This window comes from Nicotiana sylvestris, chromosome 12, assembly GCF_000393655.2.
Source record: "Nicotiana sylvestris chromosome 12, ASM39365v2, whole genome shotgun sequence".
Taxonomy (NCBI): domain Eukaryota; kingdom Viridiplantae; phylum Streptophyta; class Magnoliopsida; order Solanales; family Solanaceae; genus Nicotiana; species Nicotiana sylvestris.
Genome location: NC_091068.1, coordinates 66,090,448 through 66,109,444, shown reverse-complemented (window position 1 = coordinate 66,109,444; position 18,997 = coordinate 66,090,448). Strand labels below are relative to the sequence as shown.

The 18,997-nt window shown below is 42.0% G+C and overlaps 2 protein-coding genes across 2 annotated transcripts in view; one reads left to right on the top strand and one right to left on the bottom strand.

The window, feature by feature from the left end:
* LOC104243806 (F-box/FBD/LRR-repeat protein At1g13570-like) overlaps window positions 1-18,997 on the top strand; it is a 46,742-nt gene that overhangs the window by 19,778 nt on the left and 7,967 nt on the right. The gene's annotated exons all lie outside the window — the stretch shown is intronic.
* On the bottom strand, window positions 223-2,948 carry LOC138883167 (uncharacterized). The gene is made up of 4 exons (XM_070163830.1): window positions 2,517-2,948; window positions 1,944-2,317; window positions 288-354; window positions 223-237 (listed from the first exon to the last, which is right to left on the bottom strand). The coding sequence occupies exons 1-4, from the start codon at window positions 2,946-2,948 to the stop codon at window positions 223-225; spliced, it is 888 nt and encodes a 295-aa protein (XP_070019931.1).

Here is an 18,997-nt window from a genome sequence, read left to right as displayed (position 1 = left end):
TATGCACCTTTTCTAGTTGCAGATGAGCATGAGAAGGTGAGGAGGTTCGTGGATGGGCTTGAGCATCGTTATTGAGGTTCTGTGGTTAGGGATGTTCGAGATGGTTCGTACGAAGAGGTAGTGGATACTGCTCTCCGTAGCAAATAGGGAGATATATTCGGGGTATCTGATGGCCTGATTGATGGTAATCTTGCTACGTGTATATATTTGCGGATGTTATTGTTACGTCGGATGTGCCTGTATTCAAAGAAAAATTGTAAGTTTTGTGAGGGTAGGTTGGTTTGTACCTTCGTCTGCTGGCCTTGCTTTGCTCCGTTCTGGAGGCCCTTTCGAGTTCCCCTAGGTAACACCTGACTGTTACGGAAATAGAGTTTTCGAAAATATGCAATTACTAATAAAAATAGAGTTATTTTAGAAATATATTGATACATTTTAGATAAACTAGTGACTGTAACACATCTCAAAGGCATTGCAACTCTCTTATATTGGAATTTTGAGGGTCCTCCTCAAAATTCTGCCCCAATTTGATAGATGATCTGTTGACCGTTTGTGAATAATAGGCCTCGCTGATACTTCTTCGGAATTTTGAGAATCCTTCTCAAAATTCTGCCCCAATTTCTGACTTTCTAGTATGCGACGGTGTCGGCTAGACTTGCTCCGGAATTTTGAGGGTCATTCTCAAAATTATACCCCAGTTTCTGATCTTGGGGAAATAGAAATTTTATTATGATATGACCGAACCCATAAGGCTGCCTACATATCCCCTCTTAAATGGGAATCAGGTTAAGCGTAGTTCAATTACATCAGGTGAGTAAATGATCTAAGCATAGTATCTTTTGACTGCGTCTAAATTGATTGGTTTTGGCCAGATTTCTCTATCCATTTCTACAAGTATGAGTGCTCCTCCTGTCAGCACCCTGTGAACCATGTATGAACCTTGCCAATTGGGAGAGAATTTCCCTTTAGCTTCATCTTGATGTGGGAAGATCTTCTTCAACACTAACTGACCTGGTGCAAATCGCCTTGGTTTGACCCTTTTGTTGAAAGATCTGGACATTCTGCTCTAATAAAGTTGGCTGTGACATACTGGTTCATCCTCTTTCCATCGATAAGGGACAATTGTTCATAGCGACTCCTTATCCACTCTACATCGCTGAGTTTCGCTTCCTGTATGATTCTTAAAGAAGGAATCTCTACCTCGGCTGGGATGACAGCCTTGGTACCATAAACCATAAGGAGTTGCCCCGGTTGATGTGCGAACCGTAGTGTGGTATCCCAATAAAGCGAAAGATAGCTCCTCGTGCCATTGTTTGTGGTTCTCTACCATCTTCCTTAGTATCTTCTTGATGTTTTTGTTGGCGGCTTCTATAGCTCCATTCATCTAAGGTCTGTAGGCTGTGGAATTCTTGTGCTTGATTTTGAAAGTTTCACACATGACTTTCATCAAATCACTGTTGAGATTGGTGGCATTATTAGTAATAATGGACTCGGGAACTCCGAATCGGCATACAATACGATCTTTGACAAAATCTGCTATGGCTTTCTTGGTTACAACTTTGTAGGATGCAACCTCTACCCATTTTATGAAGTAATCAATGGCTACCAGAATAAACCTGTATCCGTTTGAAGCAGTGGGCTCAATCGGACCAATAACATCCATTCCCCAAGTGGCGAATGGCCAAGGTGAGCTTGTTGCATTGAGCTCGTTTGGCGGCACTTTTATCATATCGGCATGCACTTGGCATTGAAAGCATTTGCGGACATACTGGACGCAATCCGTCTCCATGGTCATCCAAAAGTAACCGGCCCTAAGTATCTTCTTAGCCAAGACAAAACCATTCATGTGTGAGCCGCAGGTCCCTGCATGTATCTCCTCAAGTAGCTTAGAAGCTTCCTTTGCGTCGACACATCTTAGCACTCCCAAATCAGGAGTTCTTCTGTACAAGTTTTCTCCGCTGTGAAAGAAGTGATTGGAAAATCTCCGGAGTGTGCGTTTCTGAGTGTGGTTTGCATGCTCCGAATATTCTCCCTTTGACAAATACTCCTTGATGTCATGGAACCAAGGCTTTCCATCTGTTTCTTCTTTAACATGAGCACAATATGCCGGCTGATTATGGATCCACACCGGAATGAGATCAATATAATTCTTATCTGGATGTTGTATCATAAATGGCAAGGTGGCCAATGTATCGGCAAACTCATTCTGAATTCTAGGCACATGTCGGAATTCTATCTTCATGAACCTCTTTCTTAATTCCTGCACATGGTGTAGATATAGTAGTATCTTGGAATTCTTGGTGGACCACTCTCCTTGTACCTGGTGCACAAGCAAATCTGAATCACCGATTACCAGCAGCTTCTGAATGTTCATGACAAGGTGGCTAATGCGTCAGCAAACTCATTCTGAATTCTGGGCACATGTCGGAATTCTATCTCGTGAACCTCTTTCTCAATTCATGCACATGGTGTAGATATGGCAGTATCTTGGAATTCTTGGTGGCCCACTCTCCTTGTACCTGGTGCACAAGCAATTCTGAATTACCGATTACCAGCAGCTCCTGAATGTTCATGTCGATCGCCATGTTGAGCCCTTGTATGCAGGCTTCATATTTCGCCATGTTGTTAGTGTAGGGAAATCTGAGTTTAGCAGATACCGGATAATGTTTACCCATTTCTGATTCCAAAACTGCTCCAATACCCACTCCTTTGAAATTTACAGCTCCGTCAAAGAACATCCTCCAATCGTTGTATGCTTCGACAATGTCTTCTCCTACGAACGATACTTCTTCATCAGGAAAATACGTTTTCAAGGGTTCGTATTGTCCTCCTATCGGATTTTCAGCAAGATGATCTGCCAGTGCTTGTCTTTTGACCGCTTTTTGAGTTGCATAGACGATATCGAACTCACTTAACAGTATCTGCCACTTGGCTAACTTCCCAGTCAGCATGGGCTTCTAGAATATATACTTTAGAGGGTCCATCCTAGATATAAACTATGTAGTATAGGCACAGAAGTAATGCCTCAATTTCTAAGCTGTCCAGGTCAAAGCACAACTAGTGCGTTCCAATAGAGTGTACCGTGCTTCGTAAGGTATGAACTTCTTACTTATGTAGTATATGACCTGCTCCTTTCTTCCTGTCTCGTCGTGTTGTCCCAAAACACATCTGAAGGCTCCATCCAATATAGATAGATAGAGTAGCAAAGGTCGTCCTAGCTTTGGCGGGACCAGAACTGGTGGTGTGGACAAGTACTCTCTGATTTTGTCGAAGGCCTTATGACAATCCTCTGTCCAGCTTGTTTCGGCATCTTTCCTCAACATTTTGAAGATGGGTTCACATATAACTATGGACTATGCTATGAATCGACTGATGTAGTTGAGACGTCCTAGGAAGCTCATTACATCCTTTTTGCTCTTAGGTGGTGGTAACTACTGAATAGCCTTGACTTTAGACGGATCCAGCTCGATCCCTCGACGACTGACAATGAATCCTAGTAGCTTTCCTGCGGGAACCCCGAATGCAGATTTTGCAGGGTTTAGTTTCAAGTTGTACCTCCTTAATTTGTCAAAGAACTTTCTGAAGTTTGCTATGTGGTTTGCGGCTCTCTTGGATTTGATAATTACGTCGTCCACATACGCCTATATTTCCTTGTGTATCATATCATGAATGATAGTTGTCATGGATCTCATGTAAGTAGCCCCAACATTCTTCAGAACGAATGGCATCATCTTGTAACAGTATACACCCCAAGGTGTAATAAAGCTGTCTTCTCTGCATCTTCTTCGTCCATCCAGATCTGATGATAACCTGTGAAACAATCTAAAAAGAATTGGAGTTCATGCTTGGTGCAATTACCGATCAAGATGTGTATATTTGGCAGTGAGAAGTCGTCCTTGGGACATGCTCTATTTAAATCCCGATAGTCAACACATACTGTGACTTTCCCATCCTTCTTCGGAACTGGCACAATGTTAGCTAACCAGGTTGGGTACTCGACCACCCTGAGAACTTTGGCTTTGATCTGCTTGGTAACTTCCTCCTTGATTTTCAAGCTCATGTATGGTTTGAACTTTCTGAGTTTCTGCTTTACTGGCGGACACATGAGATTAGTAGGCAACATGTGAGCCACTATTGACGTGCTCAAGCTGGTCATGTCATCATATGACCATGCAAAAATATCCTCATATTCCTTTAGAAAATGAATGTATTCTTCCTTTTCTGTTGGTGACAAGTGAATGCTGATGCTGGTCTCCTTGACGGTCTCGACATCCTCCAAATTTATTGCTTCGATTTCGTTCAGGTTGGACTTAGGCTTATTCTCAAAGTTTTCAACCTCCCTGACAACTTCCTCGAGTATCTCATCTTCTTCATATGAATCACTATCCTCATGTTGCATTGCCTCATTACATGTCACAGTCACTGGTTCATCAGAAAAAGTAATAATAATGTTATAAAAAGAAAAAGTGTAGAAATAGTAATGAATAATAAAGAGCAAATGCATTTGATTAAACCGAAAAATCATTTAGACAAGTACATCTCGATAAATCGAGCATTTATTTTAAAACAAGTAAATCTTAAAACAAAATTACTGGAAATCTTAAATGCCTAGAATGGCTATAGAAGTAAAATCTGCCAAGCTACCCAGGGACTCGGCGGGCTCGGGATGGTGTGGCGGTCCAGTTCCTGAGAACAACTCCCTTCTTTACTATCTGAATGGTGAGGCCTTATTCCTCCTCCTTAATTACGGTGCTGCAGTCCATGTCTTCATCCTCCAAGAACAAATTCTTCAACCCAGCTAGTGCTTCCTCTTCTGCAGTCCCCCATATCGTATCAGCTTGGTAAAAAGCTTGTTCTAGGCGTGGCACTGGTTGCTCGAGAGGGTAATATTGTCTGCGCCATGGAGGTGACCGATCATGTATTCTTGCCATGTGTACTGATATTCGAGCCCAAAGGTGGTACCATGATTCTTCAGTCGTATCAGTTTTGTGATACCTTGGAGGTTCTTCCCCAACCCTTTGCCGGGTTCATATCCAGACCAGGCCAATATGCTTTCTATTTTACTACTCCACCATTTATCCTTCTCGACGACATTAACCTGTTCAATGTGATGATAGGTTTCCCCTCCTAGCCTTCTTCTATGTCCAATAGCCAGGATGGTTTGACTAATGTAAATGGGGTTACTCCCATCTCCATGATTGATCACCTCCTGATGATTCCATTCGAACTTCACAGCTTGATATAGTGTGGAAGGCACGTCTCCAGTGGCATGGATCCATGGTCAGCCCAATAGAAGATTATATGAGGCTGGTATGTCAAGCACCTGAAACTCGACGTCGAACCAAGTTGGCCCCATATGCAAGCAAATGTTGATTTCCCCTATTGTGGCTCTTTGGGACCCATCAAAAGCTTTCATGTTCATGCTTCCTACCCTTATTTCATGAAAACCTTTGTCCAACCTTTTCAGAGCATCCAACAGACAAATATTAAGGCTTGAACCTCCGTCAACCAAGACTCTGGCAATGAATTTGTCTTCAAATTGCATTGTGATATGCAATGATCGGTTGTGATTCAACCCCTCAGGTGGTAGCTCATCTTCATGGAAGATGATATTATGACTTTCCAGTACTTTCCCTACCATATTGGCCATTTCTCTGCTGGTGATATTATTGGGTAAATAAGCCTCGCTCAACACCTTTATTAAAGCGTTCTTATGTGCCTCTGAGTTTTGCAACAGTGATAGGATAGATATCTGAGTAGGGTTTTGTTCAAATGATCAACGACAAAATACTTCTTTGCTTGTACTTTCCTCCACAGGTCATCTGGCCTTGTCTCAATAATAGGATGCCTAGTAGTGACATCCTTACTCGATCCTCCCAAGTGTTTAGGTGGATAGACTCTTCCAGTCCTAGTCATTCCTTGTGCAGCGTCAGATTCTTCTACCTTGGCCTTCCCTTTTCGCCGATCCTCAACCACGTAATCCTAGGGTATTGCTTTCGAGTCGAATGGAGGTGTGGTTGATATTGTCATAGTGAAAGGTGTGACCACTTCTACTTCAAATGGAATGGGGGTGGCCGCATGTGGAGCTACCTCTACCTTAAATGGAACCGGTGCAGCTATCTCGACCTCGATTGGCGACTGAGTCTATACCACAATAGGAGTGAGCATGACTGCAACTTTAAAGTCATCGCCTTCTCGAATAAGCCCAATCGACCCCTCAGGGTCCCATTCTTCATTCGTCTCTATCACATGTACTCCGCCACCTCTCTATGATCAGGGAGGGGGTTGCTGCGGACATTAGGTGCAGCCTCTTTTGCCTGTATGACCTTATTGTCGATTAGCGTCTGGATCTTATCCTTCAATGTACGACACTCATCAGTGGTGTGCCCTTTCATACCGGAATGGTACGCACAAGTCTTGTTTGGATTGACCCATTGGGATGGATCTTCTAATGCCTCAGCAAGAATGGGGGTGACATAACCAACGACTTTCAACCTCTCATACAGTTGGTCGATGGGTTCAGCAATGGCGGTGTATTGTCTGGGTGGCTTGAGGTCGAAATTGGGTCTTGGTCTTGGAAAGTTTTGGCGAGTTGGAGGTGACTGGAAATGGGATGAATGGGAGTTATAAGTGTGATGGACAATGACTGGTTGGGAATATCTGGGAGATGAGGGCTGATATGTGGGCGGTGGTGCTTGGTATGTGGGTGGAAGTGCTTGATATGTGGGTGGAGGTATTTGATAGGTAAGTGGAGATTTCGGGCCCTAGGCCACCATTACTGCCCCAACATCTCTCTTCTTCGATATGCTACCTGATTCTAATGTCTTAATTGTAGCATGTAGTGCCTCAAAATTCGTTACCATCCCGCTATTGGTTCCTTCTTCGATTCTTTCTTCGAGTTTGATGATATCAGAGAATTTATGATTTTCGATAACCATCAACCTTTCATAATATTGTGGATCCTGTGCCCTGACGAAGAACTTGTTCATCTGTTCCTTGTCCAAAGATGGCCTAACCTTGGCCGGGTCCGACCTCCAACGAGTAGCGTACTTGTGGAAAGTCTCGATACGTTTCTTCTTAAGATTTTAAATGTAGAAAACATCTGGTGCATTCTCTGTATTAAACCTGAACTGGTCCATGAAATCCGACGCCATACTTACCCAATTGGACCATTTCTTGGGATCTTGGCTGATGTACTAGGACAAAGCATCCCCAGTAAGACTCCTCATAAAGAGTTTCATTTGGATCTTTTCGTCTTTCTCGACCCCGAAAAGTTTGTCGCAATAGGTCCTCAGATGAACTCTAGGATCACCTATGCCGTCAAACATCTCAAACTTGGGAGGTTTGTATCCCTCTAGCAGTTCTACGTCTGGCTGTATGCATAGGTCTTCATAGTTCAACTTTCTATTCCTTTGCCTCATTCGACACCTTGAACTCGGCTTGTCAACTTCTTGAGTTCTTCAGCCATGTTTTTTATGAGCAGGTCCTTTTCGGAGGATTCCGGTGTATAGGAGATTGGTTGGATAGAGTGAGGTTCGGTTTCTACGTATATAGGGTTGCTTTGATGGGTACCAAGAACTTGGGTGTAATGATGGTCATTAGTTGAGTTTTGGGGATCGGGAATAGGCGGTGGTGTGTTTTGGGGAGTGTGGTAAGTGGTGGTTGGCGGGTACTGAATTGGTTGATGCCGATGTTATGACTGAGTTGGTATTGGCAATGGATTGAGATTTTGGGGTGGAGTTGTGTGTTGATTCGGTGCGGGAGGATTTTGTGGGTGTCGATTTTGTGTGTTTTGGGGAGGTGCTGGGTTCTTTGTGTTTTGTTGGTGGATGTCGGAGACATTTAGGGTGAGTGATAAGTTTGCCAAGTTGCGAACCTGCTCAAGTTCTCCTTGCAGTTCCAGTATCTTTTGTTCCAGTCTCAAGACTAGATCATTTGGGACCGAAGTACTATGGCCATCTGAAGTTTCTGCGTTCTCAATATTCTCCTTTCGGATACCACTTAAGTCGTCCATTTTTGTTTTTCCTCCGCCTTTTGTATTGCTTGGGGGAGGAGGAGGTGGAGGGCCTCTAGATCTGGTATGATACGCTGATGAGGCCAGTATGACCAACCTAAGGGGATGTGAATAATCAAAATAAGGAAAAACAAAAAAAGGAAACAAGTTAGTGAGGATTCTGAAGTGTTTGCAGTATTTAAACACATATTGCGGAAACGTAAATTTGTGTCCTAATTTGGGAGCCTCGTTGATGCCAATAAATACTTCATTTCATAATGTAAAAATAGACGAATCCCAAAACGACACTAAGATAATAGAAAAAATAAGTCACTACTGCCCCTTGGCCTTTTTACATTTGGAAAGCGAGTAAACCTAATCTATTTGGTCTCGGAAGGACCTTCCTCAGACTGAATGCTCTTGTCGATCAAATCCTCCAGTTCGCGTAGGTTCATCAGTAAGAATGCCTTTGCCAAATGTCCTCCTTCGTTTCCCTCAGCGTTCTGGCAGTCGGTGACTCTCTTCCTCACTTTTCCTTCCAATTCCATCAGACTATATTCCAGATATTCCAGCTCTTTGCTAGATTTGACGGCCCTCTCTTTCCATTCGTTGATTTGGTCACTTGATGGAAGATTCCTCCACCAGTCTAACAAGAGTGAGGGTGTGTTAACCATACCAAATCTAGGGACCTCGTTCCTCATTTTCTGCAAGACAAAAGGGTTAGGCCCTTTGATCGAAGCCTACTCTACACTACTATTAAGTAGCAAGAGAGGGTCGAAGAGCTTTTACCTGATTTAGGGTCGGGATCAATTTCCACAGAGAGCTAGAATTTGGAATCGGGTATCTATCTAGTTTAGAGTTGCGTATGTGTTCCAAATTACACTTCTATACATTTTGAGGTTTTTGTTTTACTTCTACTTTTATCAAACTACAATGGTAAATGAAACTAGATTAAACTAAGAGTTAAACTAAAATGGGTTGTTCGAATGGTTTAAAAGGCACTAGGATAGTGACTTTCGCCTAGGTGGTCAATTGACGGATACTTGAGTCTAAGTCATGATTGACATGTTTGGGGAGTATGATATAACCGTTGCACGATTTTACCCACTCTACAACTCTCGGTAGTTCTAGTAAATTAACCGAATTGATTTTCTCAAGACCAATTGGGTATGCAAATTTGCACAAGCAATCAAGGTTCAAGTCGGGTATTACTCTCTCGAGGTTTAACCCTTTAATTGGGGCTGTCAATCTCTTAAGTACGCCCCAATTCCTTGTCAGACCAATTTCAGAGACTTGGGCTCTCTTTCTCAAGAAGAGCTCAAGTCAACTAAACACAAACTAGTATTTGCAACCACTAATTCAACCATTAAACATGAAATTAGCCCAAATATCAAACACCCATAGTCAATCTAGCCTTAAAACGCAAGACCCATCAATTATCCACACTAGGGTTGAGCCACAACCCTAGCTTATAGGTTTAGCTACTCATAATTAAAGAAGAAAAACAAGAAATAGATGAAGAACAACTCATATTAATTAATTACTAAGATAAATAATAAGATTCAATGTTGAAATGTAAATAAAATTGCCCAAAATAGCTAAAGACTTCGAACCCACGAGCGCAACTACAGCTAAAAACTATATGATACCCTAACAATGGGAAAAAAAGCTATTTATACTAAGCTAAAAAATCTGGACAAAAATACCCTTGCGAGGCTAGTGCGGACCGCACAAAATGATGTGCGGCCGCACTAAGGCTTTGCACTTGAAAATCCATCTCTCTGAACTCAGGCACTGGGGACCGCAGAGAATGGACTGCTGTCGCGGAGGCTTCTAGTGCGGTCTACATGAAATGGAGAGCGGACTGCATTAGCTTGAAACTCGGAAGTTGGCACTCTCTGATCCTTCTTACTGCGGACCGCACTAAATCGAGTGTGGCCGCATTGATCCTAGTGCGGACCGCACTAAATCGATATGCCCAAAGAACCTCGGGCAGAACTTCTCTCCATTTCCTTTTAGCGTTGTTCAACCTTTTCTTCAAGTTTTGGATGATAGCCTTGTTTGTCGATTCGGCCTGCCCGTTTCTGCTTGGATGATATGGCATTGACAAAATCCTTTTTATTTTGTGTGCTTCAAGGACCTCTGTTACCTTGTTGCCGATGAATTGTTTGCCATTATTGCATACAATTTCAGGAGGTATCCCGAATCAACACTGATGTGGTCCCAGATAAAGTCAATAACTTCTTTTTCTCTGACCTTCTCGAAGGCCTGTGCTTCCACCCATTTAGAAAAGTAGTCAGTCATAAACAAAATGAATTTAGCTTTACCTGGGGTTGTTGGTAGAGGGCCGACGATGTCCATTCCCCATTTCATGAAAGGCCACGGGGACAGGACTAAGTGAAGTTGCTCTCCGGGCTGATGAATCATCAGTGCAAACCTTTGACATTTATCAAATTTTCTAACAAACTCCTTAGTGTGTTTTCCATGTTATCCCAGTAATACCCCGCTCTAATAATTTTGCGAATCAAAGACTAGGCGCCGGAGTGATTGTCATAAGTCCCTTCATGGATTTCTTGTAAAATATAATCGGTGTCCCCCGATCCTAAATATACCGCCAATGGTCCATCGAACGTCCTCCTGTATAATGTTCCATCGTCATCCAATGTGAACCTAGCAGCCTTGGTTCGTAGAGCCCTCGACTCTTTATGATTCGATAGGAGCTTTCCATTTTTCAAATATTTGATATACTTATTCCTCCAATCCCAAGTCAAACTTGTAGATTTATCTTGGCATGCCCCTCCTCGACCACTAATCTCGATAATTGGACAACAGTCCCCGGGACAATATCATCTTCCTCGACTGATGACCCCAAATTTGCAAGTGCATCTACCTCACTGTTTTGCTGTCGTGGTACATGGGCTAGGGTCCATTCCTTGAAGCGATGCAAGGTTACTTGTAGCTTGTCCAAATATCTTTGCATTCTATCCTCGGACTTCGAAGCTTTTATTTACTTGGTTTACCACCAACAAGGAATTGCACTTGGCTTCAACGACTTTTACCCCCAAGCTCTTAGCTAGCTCGAGACCTGTAATTATGGCCTCATACTCGGCCTCATTATTAGTCAACCTAGAAGTTTTGATAGATTGTCAAATAGTGTTACCTGTAGGTGACTTCAAAATGATGCCAAGCCCAGACCCTTTCACATTCGAGGCGCCGTCCGTGAAGAGGGTACATACCCCCGATGATGTACCCAATCTTAGCAGAAGTTCTTTCTCCACTTCGGGTACGAGGGTAGATGTAAATTGGCCACGGAGTCAGCTAAGATTTGATACTTGATGGCCGTTTGGAGTTGATACTCGGTATCGTACTCGTCAAGTTCGACTATCCATTTGGCCAATCAGCCTGATAACTCGGGCTTATGCAAAACATTTCGGAGAGGATAAGTGGTTAACACACATATTGTGTGACACTGGAAATATGGTTTTAGCTTCCTAGATGCGCTTATTAATGCAAGTGCTAATTTTTCTAAGTGTGGATATCTAGTTTCATCATCTCCTAGAGTTCGACTTACGTAATAAACAGGGAATTGCGTATCTTGCTCTTTTTGAACTAGTACCCCACTTACCGCTATCTCGGACAATGCCAGATATAAGTAAAGCTTTTCATCTACCTTCGGAGTGTGAAACAGAGGTGGGCTCGATAAGTATCGCTTCAATTCCTCCAATGCTTGTTGGCATTACGGGGTCCATGCGAAATCCTTTTTCTTTTTGAGTAAGGAAAAGAACTTGTGGCTTAGATTTGATGACCTCGAAATGAATCGGCCCAAGGTGGCTATCCGTCATGTTAGCCTTTGTATGACTTTCACACTGTCTATGATAGTGATATATTCGATGGCCTTGATCTTGTCGGGGTTGCTTTCAATTTCCTAATTTGATACCATGAAGTCGAGGAACTTTCCCGAACCGACCTCGAAGGCACATTTTTCCGGGTTAAGCTTCATGTTGTACTTCCTTAAGATTCTGAATGTCTTCTGCAAATGAGTTAAATAGTCCTCTGCACGCAGGGAATTAACCAACATATAGTCAATGTAAACTTTCATTGATTTACCTATCTGTTCCTCGAACATTTTGTTAACTAGGCGTTGGTATGTAGCTCCAGCATTTTTATCCCGAAGGGCATTACATTGTAATAGTATGTTTCAAACGTAGTGATAAACGAGGTCTTCTATTGGTCCTCTGGGTTCATCTGAATTTGATTGTACCCGGAGTAGGCATCGAGAAAGGTAAGGATCTCGTGGCTGGCCGTGGTATCGATCATACGATCGATATTAGGCAGTGGAAAGGCGTCTTTAGGGAATGCCTTGTTTAAATCTTTATAATCTATGCACATTCTAAGTTTGTTCCCTTTCTTAGGGACTACAACTACGTTGGCTAACCACTCAGTGTATTTTACCTCCTGAATGGACCCAATTTTAAGAAGTTTTGTAACCTCATCCTTTATGAATGCATGATTCACCTCGGACTGGTGCCTCCTCTTTTGCTTTACTGGTTTGAACCTGGGTTGAGGCTTAGCCGGTGTGTCGTTATTTTCGGTAGGAGCCTTGTCATGTCTAAATGGGATCAAGCGAAACAATCCATGTTATCGATAATAAATTGAATGAGTTTTTTTCTGCGTTCAGGGGTTAACACCGTTCCCAAGTATACCTTTCTCTCGGGCATATACTCGATCAGTATGACCTGTTCCAGCTCTTCGACCATTGACTTAGTTGCATCTGACTCTTCGGGAACAATGAAAGTTCGAGGGGTAAGGAAATGCTCTTCTTCTTCTTCGATTACATGTTTCTCCGATTCGGTTGAGGCTGGGGATGGTGATTGCTATTTGGCCGTCTGCTTATCTTTGGTGCTCGAGTTTTCTGAGATCGAAGGAACCGGTATCGGTGTCACCTCATCGACTACAAACATTTCCTTTGCAGCGTGTTGTTCCCCGTAAACTGTTTTCACATCATCCACTGTTGGGAATTTCATCATCTGATGAAGGATTGAAGGTACTTCCCTCATGTTGTGGATCCATGGCCTCCCTAGTAGTGCATTATATCTCATGTCGCCTTCGATGACATGGAATTTTGTATTTTGGATGGTCCCAGCCGCGCTTAGTGGTAGGATTATCTCCCCCTTCGTTATTTTGCTCGCCATGTTAAAGCCATTTAGGACTCGAGATGCAGGTACAATTTGGTCATCTAGGACGAGCTGCTCTACGACCTTTGATCTGATTATGTTTGTCGAGCAACCTGGATCCACTAGAACATGTTTAACTTGAATTTTATTTAACAAAATAGAAATTATCTGGGCGTCATTATGCGGTTGAGATATTCCTTCCACTTTCTCGTCATTGAACGATAGGACGCCCTCGGGTACATAACTCTGAGTCCGTTTTTCTCTAGTGATCGACACCTTGGTGCATTTGAACATAGGCCCTTGTGGAACATCGACACCGCCAACGATCATATGAATTTCATGTGTTCTTCTTGCTCATTTTTTCTGTTTACATCTCTTTCTCTGAAGTGATTCTTAGCTCGATCACTGAGAAACTCTCGAAGATGACCCTCGTTGAACAATCGAGCTACCTCCTCCCTTAGCTGCCTGCAGTCTTCGGTCCTATGGCCATGTGTGCCATGATATTTACACATCAAGTTTGGATTTCTTTGAAAATGATCGATTTGTATAGGCTTGGGCCACCTAGTGTCTTTGATCCTTCCAATAGCCGATACAATCCCCGATGCATCAACACTGAAATTATACTCCGACAATCGAGGTGCTTCTGCGGGATCGATATGTTTACCAAAACCATTCTTACTCATAAGTTCCCGAGAATTCCATCCTCGATCATTCCGAGGAGGATTGTTCCCCGAGCCGTTGGTTCTTCGATCTGCGACATATGGCTGATACCATTCCCTATTTGATCTTAGTTGCCTGTCTGTATGCCTCGGGGCCTTAACTGCCAATATATTTGGATGAATTGAGCCCGATGGGGCTCCTAGATGGTCGTCCTCGACCCTGATCTTTGACTGATAACGATTATATACATCTGCCCAAGTCACAACTGGATACTCGATCAGATTTTACTTCAACTATCGTGATGCGATCAAACTAAAAACTTTCATGGCCCAATCATCCGATACCGATAGTAATTCCATTCGCTCCATTTGAAATTGGGATACGAACTCCCTTAGAATCTCATCACTCCTTTGTCTTATCTTGAAAATGTCCGATTTCCTTATTGCAACCTTTATGGGCCCCGCATGTGCCTTTATGAAGGCGTTTTCTAACATAGCAAACGAATCGATAGAATTTGGTGGCAAGTTATGATACCAAATCATTGCTCCTTTTGACAAACTTTTCCCAAATGTTTTCAACAATACGGGCTCGATCTCATCATCAGTTAAGTCGTTTCCTTTAATCCTGCAAGTGTATGAGATAATATGTTCATTAGGATCGCTCATCCCGTTGTATTTAGGTATATCAGGCATACTGAACTTTTTAGGAATAGGTTTTGGGGCCGCACTCTGAGGAAACGAATTCTGTTCGAACTTTTTGGCATCCAAACCTTTTAAGACCGGGGGTTCCCCCGATATTCGATCAACACGGGAGTTGTACATCTTTATTTTTTTGTCATTATCCTCAATCTATTTCTCTCCCGACTCGATTCTTTTGGTGAGTTCCTCGATCATCCTCATAATCGTAGGATCAGTCCCCGAGCCATTACCGTTTGATATTACAAGCACCGGCTCAGTACGACGAGTGATTTCTGGTTCGACCTCACTTGGAGTTTTGTGCTGACTTGAAGCTGAGCGACAACAACCTGTTGAGCTTGTAACATATCGAATATTACTTGGAGGCTAACTCCCCCGTCTCCTATTCCCCGTGTTCCTTGACCACCAGATCGAACTTCCCTGCGTACACTTCCTCCAGGGTCTGCACCTAAATCTGCATTCAAAGCTATGTGTGAACTAACATCGACTTGTTCCACATTTGGCACTTCCCCAGGGTTAATCGGTGGTACACCAGCTCCCGGAGTAGCTACATTGTTGTTTTCCCCATGAAATCCAAGACCATCATCACCTTGTACGAGTGCGTTTTATGAGTTTGACATGATTTAACCTTAGAACAAAAATTCTTGACAAGAACAAGTGTGAAAATAATATGTGTTATCAGAATCAGTACTGAAATAAGCACTATTATCTTTAGCCCCACGGTGGACGCCAAACTGTTTACCTCGAAAATATGAGTTACAATTAAACTTGTTTATGGTTTTAAAGATATGCGATTTAATTCAATACTAATTAATAACCAAGAAGTCTAACGTATAAATGAAAGAAGTAAGTTGAATCAAAATAGTACTAAAGCAAGTCTTGACCTCTAGCTATGGTGGCCTCGAGGTTGGTCAATAAGAACAGTAAAGTAAAGACAATAAATTTAAGAGACAATTCTGATGAGTATTGAGCAAGAAAATGAGAGAGTATATTCTTTTGCCAATGATTGATGATGGTTACAAATGATTGGGGTCCCCTTTATATAGTAGTGGAAACCCTAAATAAGGTACACTTCCATTTTTAGTAAGGAATCTTATTAGGACAACTGTCCAACTACCTAGTACAAATCCGTACAAACTCGTACAAATCTATTCCGGAATTTACGCCATGATCTTAGGGACGTTGTGGGAATCTTGCTCCTCTATTACAAACCCAGAACGACATCATCTCGGGGTTGGTCATACTTGACCTCGGACCTTGATGTCCGTCGCGTACCTCGATCTTCGAGCATTGTACTCCGCCATCGGGCTCGAACTCGGTCCATTCTGAACTCGGGATTGAAGCTACACTTCGAGTCTATTAAATCGGGCATACCTGATTTCGACCGTATACACTTTCACTACTTGAAGTCGCCTTAGAATTTGACGTTTCAACTTCTTGCTTGTGGATGCCAAACCTTTTAAGTCTGCAGGTTAGGGTGTGCGGTGATCTTCCAAAAATATATGCTTCAGATCTTTTGCATATATTTTTCTTTACAAGGAACACCAAAACTCTCGTGTTAGGTCATTTCATGGACTGTCGGAAGCTGAAAACAGTTATACTTGCAAAATCAGAAAAAAATCGAGATAAACCGATGAACTCGACTTATCTTCTCAACTGCTGGCCTGTGATAAAGCGTCTTTCTTTGGATGGCTACTACCTCAAGTGTTTTGCTTATGGTACTGAAGAAGAGAGGCTATCCACATGCCTCAATAGGTTGAAGGCACTTTTTTTATTTAACTTCAATTTTAATGATGAAAATCAATTATTTTATCTTCTAAGATTGTTTGGAAGTTCTCCCAATTTAGAGGACCTTCTACTTTTGTTGATCTGGAAGAAGAAGAAAGGAGGCATGGAAGCCAATGTAAATCATTTTGAACGACCAGCGTACATGACACTAAGACTCAACAAGCTTAAAAAATTTAAAATAGAAAATTTCCATCGTTCAAGAACCAAAATGCTCTTTATAATGTTTATACTTGCATCTGCACCTTTACTCCAGAAGGCCATCCTTCTGGAAGATGCAGAAAGAGTTCATGAAAGCCAATGCTTGGAGATCTTAAAGGAGTTGGTGGGGTTCACTCGGGCATCTCCTAATTTGGACATAATATGTAAACCATCAAAAAATACGTAAGGAAGTGCTTTATTTGAGATGGCGGGACCCCCTTTCTCACTCTTTATCATCATCTTGTCTCTTGTCTGTACGAGTGACTAGTCTAGAGGATCCTATATTATTTATCTTGAATTGCATGTTAACCTTGGATATTTATATTTCTGGTTCCTTAGTGACTAGTGTAGAGGATCCTATATTTATCTATCTGAATTGCATGTTAGACTTGGAAATTCTATAATTCTGGTTCCTTATCCAGATTTTTTAATGTTGGTTCTTGGTATTCGACTAACATTATTTGATCATCAATTAATTGAATATGCTCCTTTGATCATCTCTTCTATGCTAAGAGAGCTAGTTTGTGTGTGCATTTACTCCCTATTTTAAGTTAATAATTTGTTGATTTGCATTTAATTTGAGCAAGATAATCACTTGATTAATTTCAGGTGGTGACTGATTCAATGAAGCACAACTCTTAATTATATATATATATATATATATATATATATGTATGTATACACACACATTAAATAAAGGTAAAAATTGGCAAAAGTAATGGTAAATCGTGTTAAGTACACTTCATTAATCGATCTTTGACAATTGCCTTAACAAAAATTAAATCGGTCTTCTAATTGAGCCACCTGCGATGCCTCAAATTAAGGTCCCTCTGCTTAAATAAATGATGCAAAACTGCGGTGATTAGTGTTAACCTCACCGGACACCCCATAAAGATAATGCCTCCAGATCTTGAGAACATGACTATCGCGGCCAACTCCAAATCATGTACGTGGTAATTCTTCTCGTGGGGCTTCAGCTGACATGAAACATATGCAATAACTCGCCCCTCCTACATCAATACACAACCCAAGCCAACGTGCAAAGCGTCACAATACACGGTATACATCCCTGAACCGGAGGACAACACTAACACCAGTGCTGTAGTCAAAGCGGTCTTGAGCTTCTGGAAACTCACCTCGCAATCATTGGACCATCTGAACGGAGCACCCTTCTAGGTCAATATAGTCAAAGGTGCCGCAATAGACGAGAAGCCCTCCATGAACCAACAAAAATAACCTGCTAACCCCAAGAAACTCCTAATATCGGTCGGTGTAGTTGGACGAGGCCAACTGTAGTCTGCCTCGATATTCCTAAGATCCACCTTAATACCCTCACATGATACCACATGCCCCAAGAAAGCCACGAAATCCAACTAGAACTCGTACTTGGAGAACTTAGCATATAACTTCTATTCCCCCAAGTTCTGAAGCACTAACCTCAAATGCTGCTCATGTTCCTACATACTACGCGAGTAGATCAATATTTCATCAATGAAGACAATGACAAATGAGTCGAGATACGGCCTGAACACCCGATTCATCAAATCCATAAATATCATCGGGTCATTAGTCAAGCCGAATGAAATCACTAAAAACTCATCGCGCCCATACCTGGTCTGAATAGTCGTCTTCGGAGCATCCGAATCATGAATTTTCAACTGATGATACCCAGATCTCAAGTCAATCTTAGAAAACACCCTAAAACCCTGTAACTGGTCAAACAAGTCATCAATGCGCGACAACGAATACTTGTTCTTGATGGTGACTTTGTTCAACTAGCGGTAATTAATGCACATCCGCATACTCCCATCCTTTTCTTCACAAATAACACAGGTGCGCCCCAAGGCGACACACTGATTACGTCCAAATGCACACCTCAAAAGAGATATGACACGGTCATATGCAACAATAAAATCCAACGAAGAGTCGGGGTCGAATCCATAGGGAGCTAAGATGGGAGCTAGGAGTATATATTCAGAATGAGCAAATGAAGTATCTAGATTGCACTTCCACAATGAGATTTTTATTTCTATATCTAATATTAATCTAATGATTGCAAAATAAAGACAGAAGACTAGAGATAATTGTTTTTAAGATTTTTTCAAATATATAAAAAGCCCAGGGTTGTGACCATGACCTAGGTGTTTGCCTAATGGGATAAAGACTTTAATGCTCCTTTTGTTGATTGGGGTATATTATAGCTCACAACTTTATGTTGCCCACTCAATACCTCTCGGTCAGAGAGTAGTTTTACCCAATTTAGCTTTCTCAAGACCAAATGAGTATCAACCAAAATAGTTGATAAGAGCTCAAGTCGGGTTGCTACTATCTTTAGGTTGAACCTTTTAATTGGGTTAATCAATCTCTCAATTGACCCAATTCCTTGTGAGCTAAGTTATCTTAGACTAGGTCCCTTTTTTCTCAAGTAGAGACTAAGTCAAGTGGGCATGTATAAATATTTGCAACCATTAATTCTACAATTGAAGCATGAA

Coding starts and splice junctions, on each gene's coding strand:
- LOC138883167 (XM_070163830.1), bottom strand. CDS start 2,948: ATGCTGACTGGGAAGTTAGCCAAGTGGCAGATACTGTTAAGTGAGTTC. Junction 2,318..2,516: donor CAGAATTGCTTGTGCACCAG/GTACAAGGAGAG, acceptor CTTGTGCACCAG/GTACAAGGAGAGTGGTCCAC. Junction 355..1,943: donor TTTCACAGCGGAGAAAACTT/GTACAGAAGAAC, acceptor TTTCCGTAACAG/TCAGGTGTTACCTAGGGGAA.